Raw genomic sequence first — 23,445 nt, 5'->3', positions numbered from 1 at the left:
ATGCCTTCCTCCTGGATTGGGGGGAAGGTCTGCTGTATGCTTATCCTCCCATTCCTCTGGTGGGGAAGACTTTGTTGAAACTCAAGCAAGACCGAGGCACCATGATTCTGATTGCTCCCTTTTGGCCGCGTCAGATCTGGTTCCCTCTTCTTCTGGAGTTATCCTCCGAAGAACCGTGGAGATTGGAGTGTTTTCCGACCCTCATCACGCAGGACGAAGGGGCTCTGCTGCATCCCAACCTCCAGTCCCTGGCTCTCACGGCCTGGATGTTGAGGGCGTAGACTTTGCCTCTTTGGGTCTGCCAGAGGGTGTCTCCCGCATCTTGCTTGCTTCCAGGAAAGACTCCACTAAGAGAAGTTACTTCTTTCATTGGAGGAGGTTTGCCGTCTGGTGTGACAGCAAGGCCCTAGATCCTCGCTCTTGTCCTACACAGACCCTGCTTGAATACCTTCTCCACTTGTCGGAGTCTGGTCTGAAGACCAACTCCGTAAGGGTTCACCTTAGTGCAATCAGTGCATACCATTACCAAGTGGAAGGTAAGCCGATCTCAGGACAGCCTTTAGTTGTTCGCTTCATGAGAGGTTTGCTTTTGTCAAAGCCCCCTGTCAAGCCTCCTACAGTGTCATGGGATCTCAATGTCGTTCTCACCCAGCTGATGAAACCTCCTTTCGAGCCACTGAATTCCTGCCATCCGAAGTACTTGACCTGGAAGGTCATTTTCTTGGTGGCAGTTACCTCGGCTCGTAGAGTCAGTGAGCTTCAGGCCCTGGTAGCCCAGGCCCCTTACACCAAATTTCATCACAACAGAGTAGTCCTCCGCACTCACCCTAAGTTTCTGCCAAAGGTTGTGTCGGAGTTCCATCTGAACCAGTCAATTGTCTTGCCAACATTCTTTCCCCGTCCTCATTCCTGCCCTGCTGAACGTCAGCTGCACACATTGGACTGCAAGAGAGCATTGGCCTTCTATCTGGAGCGGACACAGCCCCACAGACAGTCCGCCCAATTGTTTGTTTCTTTTGATCCCAACAAGAGGGGAGTGGCTGTAGGGAAACGCACCATATCCAATTGGCTAGCAGATTGCATTTCCTTCACTTACGCCCAGGCTGGGCTGGCTCTTGAGGGTCATGTCACGGCTCATAATGTTAGAGCCATGGCAGCGTCGGTAGCCCACTTGAAGTCAGCCACCATGGAGGAAATTTGCAAAGCTGCGACGTGGTCATCTGTCCACACATTCACATCTCATTACTGCCTGCAGCAGGATACCCGACGTGACAGTCGGTTCGGGCAGTCAGTTCTTCAGAACCTGTTTGGGCTTTAGGATCCAACTCCACCCCCCGAGGGCCCTGTTTGTTCTGTTCCAGGCTACACTCTCAGTTAGTTGGTAAATTTTTTAGGTCAATCTCAGTTATGTCCTCGCCGTTGCGAGGCCCAATTGACCAATGTTGTTGTTTTGAGTGAGCCTGGGGGCTAGGGATACCCCATCAGTGAGAACAAGCAGCCTGCTTGTCCTCGGAGAAAGCGAATGCTACATACCTGTAGAAGGTATTCTCCGAGGACAGCAGGCTGATTGTTCTCACAAACCCGCCCGCCTCCCCTTTGGAGTTGTGTCTTCCCTTGAAGTGTATTGTCTTGCTACATACTGGACTGGCCGGCTCGAGCCGGTTTCGGGCGGGAAGACGGCCGCGCATGCGCGGTGCGCGCGGGCGCGCGAGGGCTAGCAAAGGACTTTGCTAGTGAAGTTTCCGATTGGAGGGGCTGCCGTGGACGTCACCCATCAGTGAGAACAATCAGCCTGCTGTCCTCGGAGAATACCTTCTACAGGTATGTAGCATTCGCTTTGTAAGCCACTTTGAGCCTGCAAAGCTGTGGGAAAAACGTGGGGTATAAATGTACAAATAAATAAATAATACCAATGATTGCACCAGTCTGCAGAATGCTTCTCTTGGGAAGAAAGGCTTAATTCTTTTGAGTTTCCACATGGAATGGAACATTTTCTTTGTTGTGATTTTCGCATGGTTCTCTAATGTATGCTTGCGATCAATTGTAACTCCTAAAATTTTTAACGTTTCTGAGACGGGGCGAGTAAAGCTAGGGATGTTTAACTTAGTGGGTTTGTACTTATTGTGCTGTGATGAAAGAATGAGACATTGTGTTTTCTTTTGACATAGTGGATCATTCTTTCTCAGCTTGCTGCTATTGGGCTGTCTGGTACTGTTCTTTCTTGGCTCACTTCTTTCCTTTCCAGGCGCTCATTCTCAGTCTCCATATCTTCCTCTTCCTCAGCTGATTTTCCTTTGTCATGTGGGGTTCCTCAGGGATCTATCTTCTCCACTCTTCTCTTCAATATTTTCCTCAGCCCATTGGCCATTCTAATCCAGAACTATATAATAATATAAAATTTTCCATTTATGCTGACGACATTCTCCTGGTTTTCTCAACTTCCTCTGCACAATCTGACCTCAGTCGCTTTCAGTCATGTTTATCTGCTATTTTGCAAAGGTTGACTATCATTTTCTGGTTTTTAATACCTCAAAGACTGACCTGTTGGATTACTGGTCCCTTCTCTAAACCTTCCCTGTTCCCCTTCCTTCTCGACTCTCCAATCCCCACATCTGACTCTTTCAGGTGCCTTGACATTGTTCTTGATGATACTCTGTTTTTTAGTTCCCAGGTCTCATTGGTTCTCCAACGTGAGCTCTGTTCTCTCTGTTGTTTCTGGTCACGCCTTTATAATATCACACCCTAGACTATTGCAGTGTGTGGAGTGGAGGAGTGGCCTAGTGGTTGGGGTGGTGGACTTTGGTCCTGGGGAACTGAGGAATTGAGTTCAATTCCCAGCACAGGCAGCTCCTTGTGACTCTGGCCAAGTCACTTAACCCTCCATTGCCCCATGTAAGCCGCATTGAGCCTGCCATGAGTGGGAAAGCGCGGGGTACAAATGTAACAAAAATAAAAAAAAATAAATAGATACTCTGGTTTTCCAGCTTCTCAACTTTGCTGCCTCCTAACCCTCCAGAATTCTGTGGCCCATCTCCGCTTCTGTTTTCCTTCTACTGGCTCCCTATCAAGTTCTGTTCATGGTTTAAAATTTTATGTATTGCTCACAAAACCTTCCACTCTGGTTCCCCACTTTCTTTCCTTGCTTGTCATTCCCTTCACTTCGTCCCAAGCCCTTCATTCTTTGACTCCCACTGTATTGTCCTTCCTGTGCCAAAACAGGCTCACTTTGAATCAGCACGGCACTTGTTACTTCCTATCCCCAAAACTGTGGAATGACCTCCCTCCTGCCCTGAAATCCGAACTTTCCTTCCCCCATTTGAAATCTCTTCTCAAGATGCATTATTTCACTCTTGCTTTTGGTTTTTCACCACAGGCTCAGTAGCTGCAGGTTTGTTGATTTGTTGCTCTTTGGATTCTCTTGCATGTGTATTTCTGTCCTGTTTACCCCTTTGATGTTCCTTTCCTAGTTTTTATTTTTATACTGTTATAATTTTATAAACTGCTGTGACCTTTTTCTAGAAGTGATGGTATATTAAGTACTGAAATGCAAGCAAAAACATATTCCACTACTTTCCAAACAGATTCTAAATGGATCACACAGAATATATAAAAGCTACATAATAGAATTACAGTAATCCAACATTTGACATAGTTAAAAAAGAAAATTACTTATCCATTTTACAGAAGTTCTACTGAAAATTTTCTTTAAAAAGAGATGTCTTAAGAGATTGTCGAATATTCAATGGTAGTGAATTCCAGACCATCATCATCTCTTGGTATAAATATGAAGACTCCAACAAAGATTTGGACATTCCTTACTGATAATTCAGCTTAAGACATCGTTCTTTGTGCTCTGCAGAAAGCTGATGGAAAATCTAAATAAAGAACTAGGCAGTTGGAACTTAAGAATGATATGGGCCAATTTAAATCTATTCCTCAAATCAGTAGGAGTCCAGTGCAGTTTTTTGTAGAAGTAGTGTAGCTCTCTCGTACCTACCCAACCCAAATATTATTAATCTTGCTGCCATATCTAAATCATGTAGAGAATATCTTATCCTACATTTCCCAATTTGTAAGAAAGTAACCTACAAAACAATACTGCTAACGTTTCAAGACACTAAAATTTGGAACTCCTTACCTAAAACCATCAAATGCACTGATGATTTGTTCTGAAGTCTATTGAAAACTCCTTTCTTCAGTCTAGCCTTTAAGGAAATAAGCACTCTTCTCAAATAAAACTCATAGCATTAATATTTATTTATTTATAGCATTTATATCCCACAATGTTCCCACCCATGGGCAGGCTCAGTGTGGCGTACAACAGTTTATAAAAACATACAACAATTCAGCAAACAAACAATCAATGTTGTAGAAGGGAAATAGCTAAGGAGGGAAAAGGGGAAAGAGCAGGGGTGAACAATGTGTCATTAAGTCAGTTGGCATTCAGAAGGAAGAGATGCCAGGCAGGTTTGAAGCGTATGCTCTACCAAAAAGGAAGGTCTTGAGGCGCTTTTTGAAGGTCGGGTGATCAGGAGTAAGTTTGACCAATTGGGGTAGCCCATTCCACAATTGAGTGCTGAGATAGGAGAAGGAGGATGCATACTTCATCCCACCTCCCAATACGCCTGTCTATCCTAGTTAATCCTAGCCCTTTACCATTTTCCTCTGTATTTAAATGATCTAGCTTAAATCACTAAGTATTTAATTACATCTGCTCATAACTCAAGTTTTACTGGCCTACGATTATATAATGTATTTTACTTTCTGTTAATATATTTTGAACATGTTCATGCTTTTCTAATTGTTATATGTTACATTGAACCTGAGTTCTTGGGCTAATGCGGGATATGTCATAAATAAATAATTAAAATATTCTGCAAAAACTGCAACCTACTAACTTATTTGAAATCCTTCCGTATAAAGAATTACAATAATCTATGTAGAGAATCAAAATAACATGTGCTACACTTCTAAAACTACAAGGAGATAATACTGGGTGTATTGAACTTAATTGCCTTAGTCTGAAAAAAAATTAACCAGAGTATTTACTTATAATTCAAATGATAGCTTTGAATCCAAAATGACCCCTAATACTTTGGAAATCTTCAGTTAACAGGTCTTCTCCTGACTGTAAGTCCAGATTTTTCTTAGGTAACAGGCCATAAGCGCCAAATCACACTGTTTGTTTTTAACAAAGGCATGCTAGCGGTTTTAGTGCATGCTAATCATGTAGATGCCTATAATAATTATGGGCGTCTACTTGATTAGTGCATGCTAATTTTTAGCGCACGTTAACGCTTGTGCCTTGTAAACAGGTTCCTTAGTTTCAAAAAAACCTATCCACCCAACAATCAGTTCTAACTATTATATCCTTTAGCATAGCCAAAGTGTCCTTGAATTTGTCCATTACAGTACACAACAACAACAACAAAAATCATTGGCATATGAGAAGACTAATACTCCCAATGTTGACCAAACATCACCCATCTTATGTGAATATAGATTATACAGAGTTGGTGAGAGTGGGGAACTTTGAGGGACTCCACAAACTGCTTGCCACTCCCTTATTTACCCTCTGTGACTTCTTCCAAAAGAATTCACAAAACCAGTACAAAAATATTCCCTCAATTCCTAATTCACACATTTAATTCAACAGTTGCCCATGATCAACTGTATCAGATGTTGCTAAGATGTCAAACTGCAGCATAATCATTTGTTTCCCTCTACTTAGTGATAATTTTAATTCCGTTAAGTCCAATAGTAATGTTTCTGTACTGTATGAACTAAAACCATGTTGTGTTAAATGCAGGTGGTCAAACTTGGTACAAAATCATTAAGCTGTATTACAATGAATTCAAGAAGTTTTACAAGCCATGGTATGCTCGCAACTGGTCTAAACTTTTCTGCCTTGAATAAATCTGAGCTAAACGTCTTAGGTATTGGTGTCAACAAAATTTGTACGAGATCTGAACGATTAATTCCGTGTCTTAATACCGTATTTACAAACCCCATTATCTTCATAACTACTTTCAGTGATACATCCTTAAATATGAAGGACATACAACTAAAAAACTTGGTGAGGAAGTGACGTCACCTGGCTGTATGGTTGCTTAGTCCTCGAGCTCCCGCTATGGCGGCTTTTCATTAGCTATAATAAGCTTTCTTAGCTAATCTTTGGTGTTGGCTACATACCGTTGGACTATCTGGAGATGAGATGTTTGATGATGGGACAAAAGAAAGTGTGCCTGATTTATGCTTATTTGGGAAGCTCAGCGGGCTCCGAACCATAACAAATAGCGGCTGTGTTGATACAGGAGATAATTCAAGCCGACCTAAAGAGAGATTTTAGAATGTGTAACGGAGACTGGCCCACATCAGACTCTTGTCTCTAAAGAGAAGCTATCAACCTGGATGTCCGAACTAAAAGCTGTGATCCTCAGTGTTAAGAGATCTGCAGGCAGATGTGGAGGGCCTTCACAAAACAACTGACATGGGGAATTACTTAAATGAGTTTGAGGAACGTGTTATTACATGCGCTCAAGATGTACTGGACTTGCTTTGTGACGCATTAGATAGCAGATACGAAGACCTGCTTATAAAAGTGGAAGTTGGGGAAAATAGAGCCTGAATGAATAATATCCGGATAAGAGGCACCCAAGAGGGTGACAAGGATGAAGATGTGGCTGAATTGTTGAAACAGATGTCACTTTTTCTTACAGGCAGCACATCTGGAATCGACTCAACCACATTTTGAGTTTGAGCGAGCACACTGTGCCTTAGGACCTCGTCAACCAAACTGACCTTGAGATATCATTGTGTGTTTTTTTACGTTTCCCCCCGAAGGAGCAAGTACTACAAGCAGTACGCCAAGTGGGCCACATAATGTTTGAAGGGACAAAGATTGAACCTTTTTGTTGATTTATCAGCTATCACTCTACGGAAACGGAGAGAGTTTCGAGAGGTGATGTGTTGTCTAGCCTTCAAAACATCAGATATTGCTGAAATTACCTCTTTGGCCTCTCCTTAACTGTGTAGAACAAGATGCATAAAGTCACGCAAGTACAGGAAACTCAACTGATCCTGCAAGAAGCGGCTTTATGGCTGGAAGAACCTCCATGTCATTGTCAAGTTCTGGTAGTGTCGAAGCTATCCACAAGTCAAAGATACTGGCTAGGGGAGCAGAAAAAGCGAATCAGTCGGATTCCCATGCACCCTCTATTCTGCACCAGACTGAGAGTGCCTATATTTTTTTGTACAGCTCATCTCTCTGCTTCAGAGATCTCGGATCCTATCTGACCAGTATGAGCAACTTGGTTGCACCACACTGAGGATTTATATCTTTGTAAGACTATATGTTGGGCAACTTTTTTTTTTTTTTAATAACAGTCTGACTAGTCATCAGGTATTTTTCCTCCAATAAGGGTGTTTTAGTATTCTGTTTCATAGAACACAAGTTTTAATTAAGTATTCCGCCAATGATGGGGGGGGGGGGGGGGGGGCCTGGGGAGATGATGTTGCTTTCCTCCTAGCCTGATATATAGATGGTCATTTTGGTTGGGGAGGGGAGGATTTTTGGGACGTGAGGGGTGGGTGTGGATAATACAGGGAAAGATTGCTACTGTATTTTTGTTTTTCAGAAAGGAGGGTTGGAGTCCCTCAATTAAGGTTGGGTTATGGAGACATAGCTTTTAAGGTGTATGTAGAGGTCATGTTGCTTTCCCACAGTAGATTTTTTGTTAATTAATAATGACTTCCCCACAAACGTGGGTGTTCATAAATGTTCAAGGTCTCAACTAGCAACAAAAAAGATGATTTTATTTTAAAGAAGCAGATTGGCGTCATATGACAGTGGGGTTTGTTCAAGAGAGACACTTGCTTCAAAAATATGAACACCTGTTTCATCGTAACAATTATCAAAAGATCTTTTTTTTTTTACTTCCAATAGGAAAAAAACCTAAAACTAATGGTTATTGTGTTCGGCAACCATTTTTGTCCTATAGTGCATGATATCTGCCAAGACCCAGAGGGGAGATATCTGCTACTTAATATAGAACTGAGTAGCTCCCTCTACACATTATTGAACGTTTATGCCCCCAACACTGACCAGGGTAATTTTTACCAGTGACTTGGCTTATATTATTTATTTATTTGTTACATTTGATCTGCCATTTGGGTGCCAAGTCTTCCAAATTCCTAAGGTCTTCCTGCAATTTTTCACAGTCCATGTGTGTGTTAACAATTTTGAATAGTTTTATGTCATCTGCAAATTTAACCACCTTGTTCCAATTTCCAGATCATTTATAAATATGTTAAATAGCACTTGTTCCAGTACAGATCCCTGTGGCACTCCACTATTCACCCTCCTCTATTGAGAAAAATTGTCATTTAGCCCTACCCTCTGTTTTCTGTCCACTAACCAATTCCTAATCCACAAGAGAACATTTCCTCCTATTCCATGAATCTAATTTTTTCAGGAGCCTCTCATATGTGTTAGGCGGTAAGAGTCTGATTGTACGGACGGAGAGAGGGATCTTGGGGTGATGGTGTCTGAGGATGTGAGGGTGACGAAGCAGTGTGGCAAGACGGTGGCTGTGGCTAGAGGGTTGCTGGGCTGTATGGAAAGAGGTGTGACCAACAGAGGAAAGGAGGTTTTGATGCCCCTGTATGGGTCGTTGGTGAGGCCCCACCTGGAGTATTGTGTTCAGTTCTGGAGGCTGTACCTTGCTAAGGATGTAAAAAGAATTGAAGCGGTGCAAAGAAAAGCTACGAGAATGATATAGGATTTGCGTTACAAGATGTAGGAGGAGAGATGTGCTAACCTGAACATGTGTATACCCTGGAGGAAAGGAGAAACGGGTGATATGATACAGATGTTCAGATATTTGAAAGGTATTAATCCGCAAACAAACCTTTTCCGTAGATCGGAAGGCGGTAGAGATGAGATTGAAGGGAGGCAGACTCAAGAAAAATGTCAGGAAGTATTTTTTCACGGAGAGTGGTGGATACTTGGAATGCTCTCCCGTAGGAGGTGGTGGAGATGAAAACGGTAACGGAATTCAAACATGCGTGGGATAAACATAAAGGAATCCTGTTCAGAAGGAATGGATCCTCAGAAGCTTAGCCGAGATTGGGTGGCAGAGCCGGTGGTGGGAGGCGGGGCTAGTTTGGGGCAGACTTCTACGGTCTGTGCCCTGAAAATGGCAGATACAAATCAAGGTAAGGTATGCACAAAAAGTAGCACATATGAGTTTATCTTGTTGGGCAGTCTGGATGGACCGTGCAGGTCTTTTTCTGCTGTCATCTACTATGTTACTATGTACCCCACATTTTCCCACCTATTTGCAGGCTCAATGTGGCTTACATAGTACCATAATGACGTTCGCCAGTTCCGGTATGAAGAAATACAAGGTGTAATAGTGGTAGAATAAGGTTCATGTATGGTAGATACAATGGGGGAACATTAGAGAGGGAGAGTTGGGGTGTGTGCATTATGATATTTAGTTTTGTTGTGTTCCAGGTACTTAGGTTCTTATGTTGGGTCGGTGGGATATGCCTTTCTGAACAGGTTTGTTTTTAGTACTTTCCGGAAATTTAGGTGGTCGTACGTTTTTACTATTTTTGGCAGTGTGTTCCATAATTGAGCATTTAAATAGGAGAAGCTGGATGCATACGATGATTTGTATTTGAGTCCTTTGCAGCTTGGGTAGTGAAGATTTAGGTATGTTTGTGCTGATCTTGTTGTGCTGATCTTGTGTCTGGTTGGCAGGTCTATGAGGTCTGTCATGTATCCCAGGGCTTTGCCGTAGATTATTTTATGGACCAGGGTGCAGATTTTGAAAGCAATACGCTCTTTGATTGAGAGCCAGTGCAGTTTTTCTTGGAGGGGTTTGGCGCTTTCAAAACATGTTTTTCGAAATATAAGCCTGGCTGCTGTGTTTTGAGCGATCTGAAGTTTTTGTAATTTGTTCTTTGCAAACCGCATAAATTCCATTGCAGTAGTCTGCATGGCTTAGTACCATTGATTGTATCAGGTTGAGAAATATTTCCCTCGGGAAGAATGGTTTCACACGTTTGAGTTTCCACATAGAGTGAAAGATTTTCTTTATGGTAGATTTCACTTGGTTATCTAGTGAGAGGTTCCGGTCAATTATTACTCTGAGGATTTTCAGGCTGTCTGCGATAGGAAGGGTGTAACCTGGGGTGCTTGCGATAGGAAGGGTGTAACCTGGGGTACTTATGTTTTTGGGATTATATGTGTTGTATTGGGATGAAATGATGAGATATGTTTTTTTCTGCGCTACGTTTTATGGAATGCATTTGCCCATGAATCCATGATATTCAAACTGAGCTTGATTTCTTTGGTGATTTCTGCCAGATCGTGCGTGTAGGGTGTGTAGATTGTGACGTCGTCAGCATATATGAATGGGTTGAGGCGGTTGGTAAACTCTTGGTTGGGGGAGACTTCATTATGACCCTCAACACTATGGCACCTGTGGTGGCGTATGGTAATGCTGATAGACGATGTCTCCATCAATTCTTGAATGGTATTTAATATTTAATAGATATTTGGCGGTTCCAACACCCCATGAGAAGGGACTTATTACTGAATTGCACATGCTACCCACTCTAGAATCGATATGTTGTTAGTGGGGAAGGACTTGGTGTCTTTGACAAGGTCTTCTACCATAGAGGCCTGGGTCTGGATGGACCGTGCACCAGTCTGTGTGGTTCTCCCACTCATTGAAACTATTAAAGGAAAATGATATTGGAAACTTGATGATAGCATCTTTCTAGACCCTCAGTATGTCACTCAAGTGGAGACTGCTATGAAAGAATATTTTGAATTCAATGATACCCCTCCATAGGGTCTTTTTGGGAGGCTCTTAAAGCTGTAAGGGGTAGGCTTATAGCTATGAGTTCCCACTGCAGGAAGCTTAAAACTCAACAGAGACAAGAGCTATACCAACAGATATATCAATTAGAACACAATCATAAACCTGGGCACCTCGCTCCAAACCAATCTTTGCTACTTAATAAATTGTGCACCGATTTGTAAGCACTAGATTTGGAGGAGATAAATGCAAGATTGGAAACATTACAACAGGAATATTTTGAGACCGCTAACAGATCAGGGAGATTATTATCTCAAAAGCTTAAAACACAACAATTACTCACTTTAGTGATAGATTAAAGATCCTCAAGGGAAAGATTGTAGTGCATCAGATCAGATATAGAGGACCTTTTTACAGTTTTATAATAAGCTATATACTCCTGAACACCAGCCTACCCCTAACACTGTAGACCAGTTTTTGGCTTCCACTACAAACAGGTAGAAAAAGCGACGGTCAAATTCAGAAGGATGCTTGGGTGCATAAAGAGAGGCATGACCAGTAGGAAAAAGGAGCTGATAGTGCCGTTGTATAAGTCTCTAGTGAGGCCCCATTTGGAGTTCTGCATGCAGTTCTGGAGACCGCACCTACGGAAAGATATAAACAGGATGGAGTCGGTCCAGAGGGTGGCTACAAAATTAGTAAGTGGTCTTGAACACAAAAATTATAGGGACAGGCTTATGGACCTCAACATGTGTACGCTGGAAGAGAGAAGACATGATAGACGTTTAAACATCTCAAGGGCATTTATGTACAGGAAGAGAGCCTTTTTCAAATGAAGGAGAGCCCTGGAATGAGGGGGCATATGACAAAGTTAAGAGGGAATAGGCTTAGGAGTAATCTAAGGAAGTACTATTGCACAGTAAGGGTGGTGGAGGCGTGTAATGGCCTCCTGGTGGAGGTTATGGAGTTGAGGACTGTTCCAGAATTTAAAAAGGCATGGGATATGCATGTGGGATCGCTTAGGAAAAGGAAGAGTTAAGGGTAACAGAGGATGGGCAGACTGGATGGGTCATATGGCCCTTATCTGCCGTCATGTTTCTATATTTCTATTTAACTGTAGTGGAAGCCTCCCGATTATCAGAGCCTATCTCTGAGGAGGAAACTTGGGCTATCCAAGATATGCCAGCAGGGAAGGCTCCTGGATTAGATGGCTTTACAGCCAATTTTTATAAACACTTTTAAGTTTTATTTAGTGCGTCCTCTAACAACTTTGTTCAATAGTTTGGAAGCTGGTAATATCCTCCCTGACTCTTTGAGATTGGTGGGTGTTACAGTGCTTTTAAAAACCTGGGAAACCGCCAGATCAATGTGACTCCTACACATTGACTATAAGATTTTCACCAAGATTCTTGCCCATCATTTTCAGTGTTATATGCCCCAACTGATACACGATCAAGCAGCTTTATTTGTGGTTGCAAAACATTTGATAAAATTAGGAACGTGTGTCATCTTTCGTAGCAAGCAGCTTGAGGATATGGATCTACTACTACTTATCATTTCTATAGCGCTACTAGATGTACGCAGCGCTGTACACTTGAACATGAAGAGACAGTCCCTGCTCCACAGAGCTTACAATCTAATTAGGACAGACAAACAGGACAAATAAGAGATAAGGGAATATTAAAGTGAGGATGATAAAATAAGGGTTCTGAACAAGTGAATAAGGGTTAGGAGTTAAAAGCAGCATCAAAAAGGTGGGCTTTTAGCTTAAATTTGAAGATGGTCAGAGATTGTAAGCTCCTTGAGCAGGGACTGTCCTATGTTCAACTGTACAGCGCTGCGTAACCCTAGTAGCGCTTTAGAAATGTCAAGTAGTAGTATGGCGCTTGACGTACCGGCTCAGGAAGTTCCAAGTGATTGATTAAAGTATCAAGCCTGTGGAGAGAACAGAAAAAGCCTTTGATAGTGTGTACTGGCCATATGTTTCTTCAACTCTGGAAAAAGTGGATATATCACGGGGCACTTTCTACATTCAGTTCAAATGATTTAAAGGGACCTGTTAGCTAGTCTACGAATTAATGGGGCTTTCACAGGCAGCTTCACTCTAGTGAGAGGAGTACGCCAGGGATGTGCAGTGTTGCCATTGCTCTTTGCTTTGGCAATGGAACCCTTTGCCTAACAAATCTGGGTGAAAGATTCAGGGCATTCAGGGGGGGGGAGGGGGGTTCAACAAAGATTTTACTTATTGCTGATGATGTGCTTTTTACACCTTCTGATCCCCGCTCTTCTTTGATAGAGGTTCTGTCTGCACTGCAGGCTTATGGGGAAGTGTCTGGTTTTTCTATCAATCCTACTAAATCTGAATTCTTGACTATCTCACTGATTCCTTCAGAACAAATGAAACTTAAAAACACATGCCCTTTTAAGTGGGCAGCCAATCATATTCTCTATTTGGGGATAAACTTGGCTGCGACCTTAGATAAGTTATATCAGGCAAATTACCCTATTTTACTAAAATCTATTTAGGCAGATAGATGACAACATCTTAATGTTTTTTGGGTGGGACACATGCAGACAATTAAGATGGTGGTACTCCCAAAACTCTCATATCTTTTTACAGCATTCCCCGTACCTCTAACAGAGGCCTTCTTCCGTCAATTGCATAAGAAATTGTTTAGCTATATATGATGGAAGAAGCCTCCCAGGCTGCAAAGAAAGATGTTCTATCAACTACAACTACAAATCATTTCTATAGCGCTACCAGTCGTACGCAGCGCTTCACAATTGAACATGAAGAAAAGACAGTCCCTGCTCAAAAGAGCTTACAATCTAAACAGGGGGTATGGCAGTACTCAATTTCAAATTTTATTATCGAGCTGCGCAATTAAAACATCTTACTTCTTGGATACAAAATGCACAGAAAAGCTGGGTTCAGCTAGAGCAGAATCTGGTGAGAGAGATGCCTCTGTGGGTGATTGGCTATCTTTAGATTCCATTCACTGTTTGAAGCGGGCAGGGAATCCTATCCTGGGCTTGACTATGGCACTGTGGCTTAAAGTTTGTACAAAACATTTGAAAAATAGGGCCTATTTTTCTGCCACCTCCATTTGCTATGTGGCAGGATTCATCACAGGCCACCAGGATTGCCCTTGTGCAAGATGGATAGGTCAAGTGCTTGAGATTGGAGGGTTACTTCCCTTTGAGCTGCAAGAAGAATTTGGTCTTCAACACAGTTTTTCTTTCTTTTTTTTTTTTGCTTATGACAGGTGGCAGACTTTATCCTCTGCAAAGCCTGGTCGGAGCTCCTGTTGGAGGAAACCCCTCTATTACAGGCAGTCCAAGAAGGCAGTTGCAGAGGGAGTATCACTAAATTTTATTGAGCTCTATTGCTCTGAATTCTTGGACCAATTTTATCCAAAACAACATGGGAAACCACTCTGGGATGTGAATTTCAGGTCAAGACTTGGGGAAAAACATGTTAATTCGTTATTGCGTGTTTCCATAGCTTCCAATATGGTGGAGAATGGATATAAAATGCTATATCAATGGTGGTATACTCCTGCTCACCTTAAATCTATATATGGGCAAGGTAGTGATCTGTGCTGTTGTGGTTGCGGGACACGAGGAAGCTTTTTGCGCATCTGGTGGTCATGCCCATTGCTCAGTCTTTTTGGGACCAGGTTATGCAATTAGCATCAAACATTTTAGGTTTGACTCTCCCTAAAATAGCTGCAGGTTGCTTATTTAATGTTGGTCTCTTTGTTGTACCTCATGATGAGAGGATGTAGGTCCATATGATTGTTACAGCTGGATGTCTGTTATTGGCCGCCTCTTGGAAGGCACTCAGCATTCCAGTTTGCACTGCATTAATGTCCAGATTGAATTATGTGCATTTGATGTCTAAATTAACAGCAATTAAGAGGAATAAACTCTTATCTTTTCATCGTAGTTGGTACTGCTATGACACTTGGTTGGAGTGTAACCTTTCCTGTATAGTTTGCTTTATGTGTTGGGGTAGGGGGAGGGAGGTGGGGTTGGGGATTTATTATGTTTTTCGTTTTAGCTAAATAAAGTATCTTGGTATGTCATCAGCGGAGATTTGTATTTTGTTTTTTAAGCTGTGTTAAAATCATTGCTGTTGTAATTGAAAATTTTAAATAAAACTTCAAAAGAACTTGATTTCTTTGATAACCTTTGCAAGTAGATATCTACAGTATATTCCCTCACTGTCAAAAACTTATTCCAGCACTGTTCTTCGAAATAACTGTCTACTTGTTGCCCATCTGAACACTGATGTCTTTGCTGATCTTCCAAAAAAAAAAAAAAAAAAAAAAAAGTTTTATCAATTTTAGTCTAGTCTTCTGCACTAGATTGCATTTCTAGTGGAATCATTTGAACACAATCAGTAGATGTTAATGACTTAACTTCAAAATGTCTTTTTAAGATATTTGCTTCAATTATAGTTTTTTTCCATAATGCACCTTTTTTTGCCTCTGAAATAGCTTTTTTTTTATTTGACTTTCTCTTGTCTCCACACCATATTTATTTATTTATTTACAGCACTTATATCCCACAATTTCCCACCCAAGGGTAGGCCCAATGTGGCTTACAACAATCTACATAAACATACAGCAGGCAAGGTCAAACAGTAAATGTTCTAGAAGTATAATGGGAAGGACAGAAGCGAGATGAAGAAAAAGAGAAGAAGCAGAGGTGGAAATTTGACAGCAGGGAAGACAGTTCAGAAAGTAGAGGTGCCAGACGGTAGTGGTGTGTACGCTTTGCCAAATAGAAAGGTCTTGAGACGCTTTTTGAAGGTAGGATGATGAGTGGTAAATTTCACTATCTTAGGTAGATCATTCCAGAGATGGGCACTAGTGTAGGAGAAAGTTGATGCATAGGTTCTTTTGTATTTAAGTCCAGAATATACTGGGTATCTTGATCTTTAGCTTTAGTCCAAATCCTCTCCAATTTCCTACAGTTCTTCTTAAGTAAAGCTAATTATTTCTGTGAATCAAGGATTCTATTTGGTTTTACTTTTAACTGGTGCTAAATCATCCAGAGTAGAAGTTACCACCTGATTCTAATTCTGTAACTGTTGACTAGGGTGACCAGTTGTTAAATCCAATTCTTCTTCCACCCTCTCCCAAAAACTCCCAACATCAGCTCTCTGTCTTATTACTAGTTCCAATCACTAACCTCTGTTTAATTTTCTTAAATGTTCTTAGATAAAAATTGTATATGTAATGATCTGCCCAAATCACAGGCTTCCATGTTTGATGACCTACTAGGCCAACTTCTCTTCTGTTTTGTGTAAGCTAAAAAGTCCCATTCATGACCACCTTTTGTGTTACATCTTCCCAATCAATTTCAAATCAAACTGCTTCAAATGTTCTAAAATTTGTATGACAGTTGAATCATTCCAGTTCTTTAGATGGATATTCACATCTCCTAAAACAATCCAACTCTTAAATATCTCTCTATATAAAACACACTTCCAACGTTCTAATGAAGCCTCACTTTCTCAACGTTCTAAAAGTGAAATGGCTGAGAGAGCTTTTCCACCATGAGTGTCTGCCCGCCCACACGTCAAACGTGATGACGTTGAGGGTGGAGCAGACACTCACCGACCGTGTCGTGCTTCTGATTGGACATGGGAAGTGCAGTATCCACCCTTTGCCACGCTCCCCAAAGTCGCCGACCCTCACCCCTACACCCCCCCACCCCTCCCGAGGTCGCAACAGCCACTGCTCCACCCTCCACCCCCCCCCCCCAAGGTCGCACCAACCACTGCTCCACCCTCCACCCCCCTCAAACAGGTCGCTGCTGCTCATCTCCCCCCTCTGTCCTACATCAGCTCAGCGCCGCTACCCCCCCCCCCCCCCCTCCGTCTGATACAAAAACAAAAAAAGAAACCCTGCAAAAATGCTTTTAAAAAGGAAGCAGGGCACCGTAGGCAGCCATCGGCTGTCAGCTGTGCATCCGCTCCTCCTCTCACGTCGCTACGAAGTGAGCTCCTCCGGGGTTCTTCTCCTGGGGCAGTGACGTCAAAGGTGAGAAGAGGAGCGGATGCACATCTGACAACCGATGGCTGGCTGCGGGGCCCCGCTTCCTTCTTAAAACCATTTTTGCAGGTTCAAATCTTTATTTTTTTTGTTTTTGTATTGGATGGAGGGGGGGGGAGGGGAGCTGCGCTGAGTTGATGTAGAACGGGGGGGGGGGGTGGAAGCGACGGCGACCTGTTTGGGGGTGGGGGTTGAGGGTGGACCAGTGGCTGGTGCGACCTTGGGGGGGGGGAGGAGGGTGGAGCAGTTGCTGGTGTGATCTCGGGGGGTGGGTGGAGGGGGGAGCAGTGGCAACATATGGGGGGGGGGGTGGAGGGTGGTAGTGGTGGCAACTTGGGGGGGTGTAGGGGTGAGGGGCGGCGACTTTGGGGGGGCCTGGCGGAGGGCGGATACTGCGCCACCAACGTTGCAGTGGGACGTCATCTGTCCTCCTGAGGCCAGAGGGGAGGGGTCCAGTCCTGACAGGGGGAGGGAGAAGGAAGATGGGAGGAGGAGGGGGGAGGGTTTCTGAGACCTGAGACGAGGGGTAGAGGGGGACCAGAAGGGGGGAGGGGTCCTCCGACCACACAGAGGGAGGGGGGGAGGTTATCTCTGGCACACAGTGTGTCTCTCTCACTCATACACTGTCCACCACACACTCTCTCACACTGTCACATTCACACACTCTCATTCTCACACACACACTCTCTCACAGACACACTCGCACCCACACTGACTCTCTGTCACACACACACATTCACTCTCTCTCACACAATCACTCTCACACACATTCTCTTAAACATACACACACCGAGGAAAACCTTGCTAGCGCGCGTTTCATTTGTGTCAGAAACGGGCCTTTTTTTACTAGTCATATCATAATGAGTCTTCCCTTAATTATATTCCATTTCCCAGGAGTTTTGTAAACCAGCAAAATTCCAATTTTTTTTTTTTTTTTAGAAAAATCAAATAACTGATATACCAGTACTTCCAACTCTGATTCTGCTAATTTTTTCTAAGATCTAAGAATTCTTCATAAATAATAGCCAACCCCCTTCTTTTCCATCTAGTCTAGGACAGTACACTATTTTATAACCTAACGGACATAGTTCTAAAACATAGGTGAATTAAGATCTGGCAAGCACATCTCTGTTATAAAAGTTAGGCCTACCTGCTTATCACTAATAATCTCTAATTAAAAGGCCTTATTACATACAGATCTTGCATTAAAACATAGGTGCTCCATTGACTCAAATTCTTCTATCGGGATTAAATTTCTTCTTAAAGGGTACACTAAATATGTTTTCCTGTTATCCAATTTCTTTCTTTTCTTGTAAGATCTCCTTCCTAAAATCACATCCTTGACTTATTGAAGTAAGACTAAACAATCAACCAAATTATTAGCAGATCTTACAGCTATATTACATTGTCAAGAACAGCAAGAACCACAATATACTACTGGAATTGTCCAAGTGAAGTAACGCGTTGGAAAGAATTTACAGGACATGACCTGACAGCTTTAATTGCTACAAAAGTTAAGTGCTTTATTTAAGAAATTAAAAGTTGGACTGGCAAGAATTTATTTGCTCTGTTTAAGGAATTTTTTTTTTGGCCTCTGATTAGAGTATTGTGTAAGTGAAGCGCTTAAAGAAGTAAAAGCTCTATCCTGCTCACTGGGGCTTTTTTTCTTCCTCAATATATGACATGATATAGTGGCAGAGTATACTATAGTGAATATATTTTGTGGTGATCTGAGTATTTAATATCCTTGCATCTGCTCAGTGAACCAGTGGGCAGAACCGTACACTCCCAGGAATACGACAGCAGGCTGAAAAGGCAGGAGTGGAAGCAGAGATTACTACAGCTTTATTTTAGTAACTGGGACTTGTAAGAATTGTAGTCTGAAGCTTCAGGCCTACTACTAAAAGCCAGAACAGCTCTGTAGAAGTGAGTTCTTGACATAAACACTGCTATACTGGGTTGCTGATTATCTGAATAAATAATTACTTTGAAGCTTCTTTCTAATTGGCTCAGTTCAGATGTCACATGAAATATGTTTCTTTTAATCAAAGTTAAAACTGTAATCTAAATTCCATGCTATCGATGATGCCATGTTTTCAAATGTCTAACGTGTTTGCAAAAGTAACTGTGAAAAGCCTCCTTGCTACTCACCTTCAACCCTAAACACACACCCACACGCACCTCCACAAAGTCTTACCCCATCAGCCAGGACAGGGATTATTTTCCCAAGTTCCTTCCCCACTGGTGCTGGTTTTCAAAACGACTCTGGCTATCCAAAGGCAGGTGGCATTTTGCTGTATGGTTTGCAGAATTGTGCTTGTTACTAGGGCTGTACCAAACATTCGATTTGGCTCTGAATAGTGCCCCGAATACATTATTCGTGCTTGGACAAATAGTGGTTTAAATTCGATTACGAATAATCTGTGGTTCTACTGTGCTAAATTCTACTGAAATAAAACATTTGATCTCTGATTTTAGGTTGCTTCTTTTATTATTTGTTATGTTAAAGCTCAATACTCATTATTCGTATTCGGTCGAATAATATTTTTCATTATTTGTATTCGGCCGAATAGTAAAATACGCTATTCAATACAGCCCTACTTGGTACCATGTCTGTTTTAGTCAAATAATTTTAGATTGCCTTTTTTTTTTTTAACAGGGATTCTGTGTTATGTTTAAATAGAGCCATTGAAATTAGACCAGTCTCATTTTTCTTTTATACATCACAAAATCAACTTTTATGAACAATATAGAAGCTGTAGTGGCATTTGAATGTTTCTCTGATTTGCACCTAAGGCTGGATGCATCACACAGTGGATCAGTTGGGAGACAAAACAACCAAGGAAAATTATGCGATTCAGTATCTCCAGAAATCTTTAGAGGCAGATCCCAACTCTGGTCAGTCTTGGTATTTCCTTGGAAGGTAAGTATTGCATTAGTGGTTTAAGACTGTTTTAACTAGCGGAATGAACCTGTCCGAGTAGTAGTTTGCAACAAAATTTTATTTCTATAATAAGCTGAAGTAAATGGTGTTGCTTCCCAGATCTCACAGAGGTTATGATTTAAAGTAAGATGCTTTTTGCAAGGGGAAGGGAGAATAGTTGAACTGTATCAACTATTGGGTTACTACTGGCCCTATAATATTTTCTAATTTAGACATTACATAAATGGAACAGAAAAGTGGCATGGATTTTGTGTGATTGGGTTTTATTTTTTCACATTTTTTTCCTACCATGAACATTGAACTTGTACAGTATATCAAAATGGTTTTAAATGTATGAATGTATTTTATCAGCCAAATATTTTACCTGGATACACAGTCATATGACGTGTTTGCTGCTCGAAAACTCCCCAAATTTACAATGATAAAGCTTTGAATACTGCTGTACCCAAGGCTGAGACACAGCACTAACAGTCAACTCATTTTATTTTATGGCTCCCTAAGGAGCTTCAATTGCTATTATTTTTTTTTAATAGTCAAAAGTTTTCTCTAGAATTTTCTTTAATCAGAACCTAGAAAGACATTTAGGATATTCAGCTCTGCTGCATGGGGAGCTTCTCAGCTCCCAAGACAGCAGCTGCATGTAATTGTGCTATTAGAGCCTTATTAGGCTACTCTTTGATACTTGGTGCTGCCTTTTGAAATCTGGAATTTTATTTTGCTATAAATGGCTTGTTTTAACAACTCCTACACTAGTATCTCATGGGTTGTGTATGAGGTGTGCCTGATCAATAGATTTTCCCTTCTGCCTTTGCTGCCCTTAGCAGGTACATCACACTCTTGGATGTAAGTAAATAGTGTGTATGTGAACATTTGGCACCATACCTTTCTGCCATGCGGTCTGTTCAGCCACTTGTGCACTGGTGTTCTACTGTATTTCATAGCCTAGCGATAAGGTAAGGATGGGAAACCAGGTTAAACACATTACAATGAGAGAAAATAGAAAATCATCATCCTTTGCTTCTAGCAGTGTTTCTCAACTCATACAATATCAGTAACCTTTTCTCATAAATTACCTTTATTTTAAAATTTTATATACTGCAAACAGCTTGGAGAAAAGACGGCTGATGGGAGATATGATGGAGGTCTATAAAATAATGAGTGGAGTGGAACAGGTAGACGTGAATAGCTTGTTTACGCTTTCCAAAAATACTAGGATCAGGGGGCATGCAATGAAGCTACAAAGTAGTAAATTTAAAACAAATAAGAGAAAATATTTCTTCACTCAACGTGTAATTAAACTCTGGAATTCATTGCCAGAGAATGTGGTAAAAGCAGCTTGACGGGGTTTAAAAAAACTTTGGATAACTTCCTAAAAGAAGAGTCCATAAGCCATTGTTAAGATGGGGAAAATCCACTGCTAATTTCTAGGATAAGCAGCATAAAATGTGTTGTACTGTTTTGGGATCTTGCCAGCTACTTGAAACCTGGATTGGCCACTATTGGAGGATGCTGGGCTTCATGGACCTTCAGTCTGTGCCAGTATGGCAACGCTTGTGTTCTTATTTTATAAAATAACCTCCATACTCTTTATGCAAATCCAAAAACAGAATAGATCATAATAAACACATCTTAAAATTGAAATATCAAATAAAAACTGTAGCCTGAGAACCATGGCCAGTACCTTAAGAAGAGGTAGGCGAACTTTTACCTGTCAGGCTTGGAAATGGAGTAGCCTAATAGTGCAGTGGGCTTTGATCCTGGTGACCTGGGTTTGATTCCCACTGCAGCTCCTTGTGACCAGGGGCAAGTAACTTAAACCCGCCATTGCCCCACGTTCAAAAACTTAGATTGTGAGCCCTCTAGGGACAGGAAAAGTACCTGCATTTAATGTGTACAGCCCTGTGTAGATCTAGTAGTGCTGTAGAAATGATTAGTAGTAATAGTAGTATATCTGGATTTGAGCGGCTGATAGGTTGGATTCGAGACCCACTGCAGCTTCTTGTAACTTAAGCAAGTCACTTAACCCTTCATTATCCCAGGTACAAAAACTTAGATTGTGAGCCCTCTTGGTCAGCGAAAGTACCTGTGTGTAATCTGTACAGCACTGTGTACATCTAATAGCCCTATTTAAATTATTAGTACTAGTAGTATATCTGGATTGAGGGGCTGATAATTTTTTGAGTGTGGTTGATAGGAGGGGGCTACATAAGAGGTTAGCTCTTTTTCTCGTAGGCATCTTACTGTATCATGGGTCTAAATAAAAATATTTTAAACTATTCCCTGTACCCCTGCCCCCACATGGCTGATGAAATTCTTCAGCCACCGCCACATGTGTAGATTTCTTTCTCTGAGGACAAGCAGGCTGCTTGTTCTCACATATGGGTGACGTCCGACGGCAGCCCCAGGAACGGAATCTTCCTAGCAAGAAAGTTTGCAGAGCCCTTGCGAGTGCGCACACAGCGCATGCGCAACCGTCTTTCCGCCCGAAGCGCGAAAGTGCCTCAGTCTCTTTTTTTTCCGCGGTCAGAGTGACTGTTTTTTCGCTGCTCTGCGCCCCAGAAAGAGCCCTCACAGCTTTGTTTTTGCTGTTCGTCCCTTCGTTTGCTCTTCGGGATTTTTTCCTCCTCGTGTTTCTTTCTTGTTTGTTTTATTTAAAAAAAAGTTTTCCTTTACCGCTAAGTTTCCTTTCGCTTTCGTGCGCAGCCTTTTTGGCCGCCTGTACGGGGTTTTTTCCCTGGTTTTGGTGCCTTTTTTCAGCATCGCGAGTTTTAATTTCGCCGATGAAGAAGCATGCCATCGGTCACCTTCCCGCCACGGTACCGAGAGCTCCGGGGCGCCGAAGGATTCGGCACCCGCTAAGCATAGACACCGAGAGGACCCCCCCCCCTCTATCCAGGAGGTGTCGATGCGCTTCTCCCCGGACAGCCCGGTACCGCCTCCCCACCCCAGGCAGGTTCTGGCATCGTCTCCTGCACTGGCCCCTCAGGTTCTCTCGACAGATGCTCTTGACGGGTGCCTCTGAGCCATCCTTCCTGGGATCATGGAAGGGCTGCTGCGATCGTCAGCCTCGGTACCGGGGGGTGCTTGCGGCGACTGGCTCCCCACCCTTGGTGAGGTCTTCGGTGGCGCTTGCGGTATCGGCTTTGTCTGTATCGGTGCCGCGTGTGGTGTCTGATTCAGCGACCACCCGAGTTGACTCCTCGGCGTTGTCGATGGAGGGAGCTTCATTGCCGCCGGTGTGGGAGTCTTCTTCTCGACCCCGCCATCGAGGACGTAGTGCCTCAGCATCGAGACGGGCTCAGATTCGGACTGCAGTCAGGGAGCTGGTGTCCGATACTGAGGGGGAGGACTCGTGGGAAGCAGAGGAAGCCCCCAGATAGTTCTCTGATGAGAAGTCTTGTGGTCTTCCCTCTGTTCCCACTCCTTCACCAGAGAGGAAGCTTTCTCCTCCTGAGAGCTTGTCCTTCTCCTCTTTTGTACGGGAAATGTCTAAGGCCATTCCCTTCCCAGTGGTTACTGAGGATGAGCCCAGGGCTGAGATGTTGGAGGTCCTGGACTATCCTTCGCCACCTAAGGAATTGTCCACTGTTCCTCTGCATAATGT

General features: G+C 42.5%; 1 protein-coding gene across 3 annotated transcripts in view; it reads left to right on the top strand.

The window, feature by feature from the left end:
- The window catches only part of KDM6A (lysine demethylase 6A), a 606,821-nt gene that overhangs the window by 260,914 nt on the left and 322,462 nt on the right, over positions 1–23,445 (top strand). For all 3 annotated transcript variants that reach the window (XM_030202242.1, XM_030202240.1, XM_030202241.1), the window contains exon 10: positions 19,694–19,820. In XM_030202242.1, the coding sequence (XP_030058102.1) occupies positions 19,694–19,820 (127 nt within the window). The remainder of the gene's footprint in view (positions 1–19,693; positions 19,821–23,445) is intronic.

This window comes from Microcaecilia unicolor, chromosome 4 (assembly GCF_901765095.1).
Source record: "Microcaecilia unicolor chromosome 4, aMicUni1.1, whole genome shotgun sequence".
In the NCBI taxonomy this organism is placed as follows: Eukaryota; Metazoa; Chordata; class Amphibia; order Gymnophiona; family Siphonopidae; genus Microcaecilia; species Microcaecilia unicolor.
This window is presented reverse-complemented; position numbering and strand designations above follow the sequence as displayed.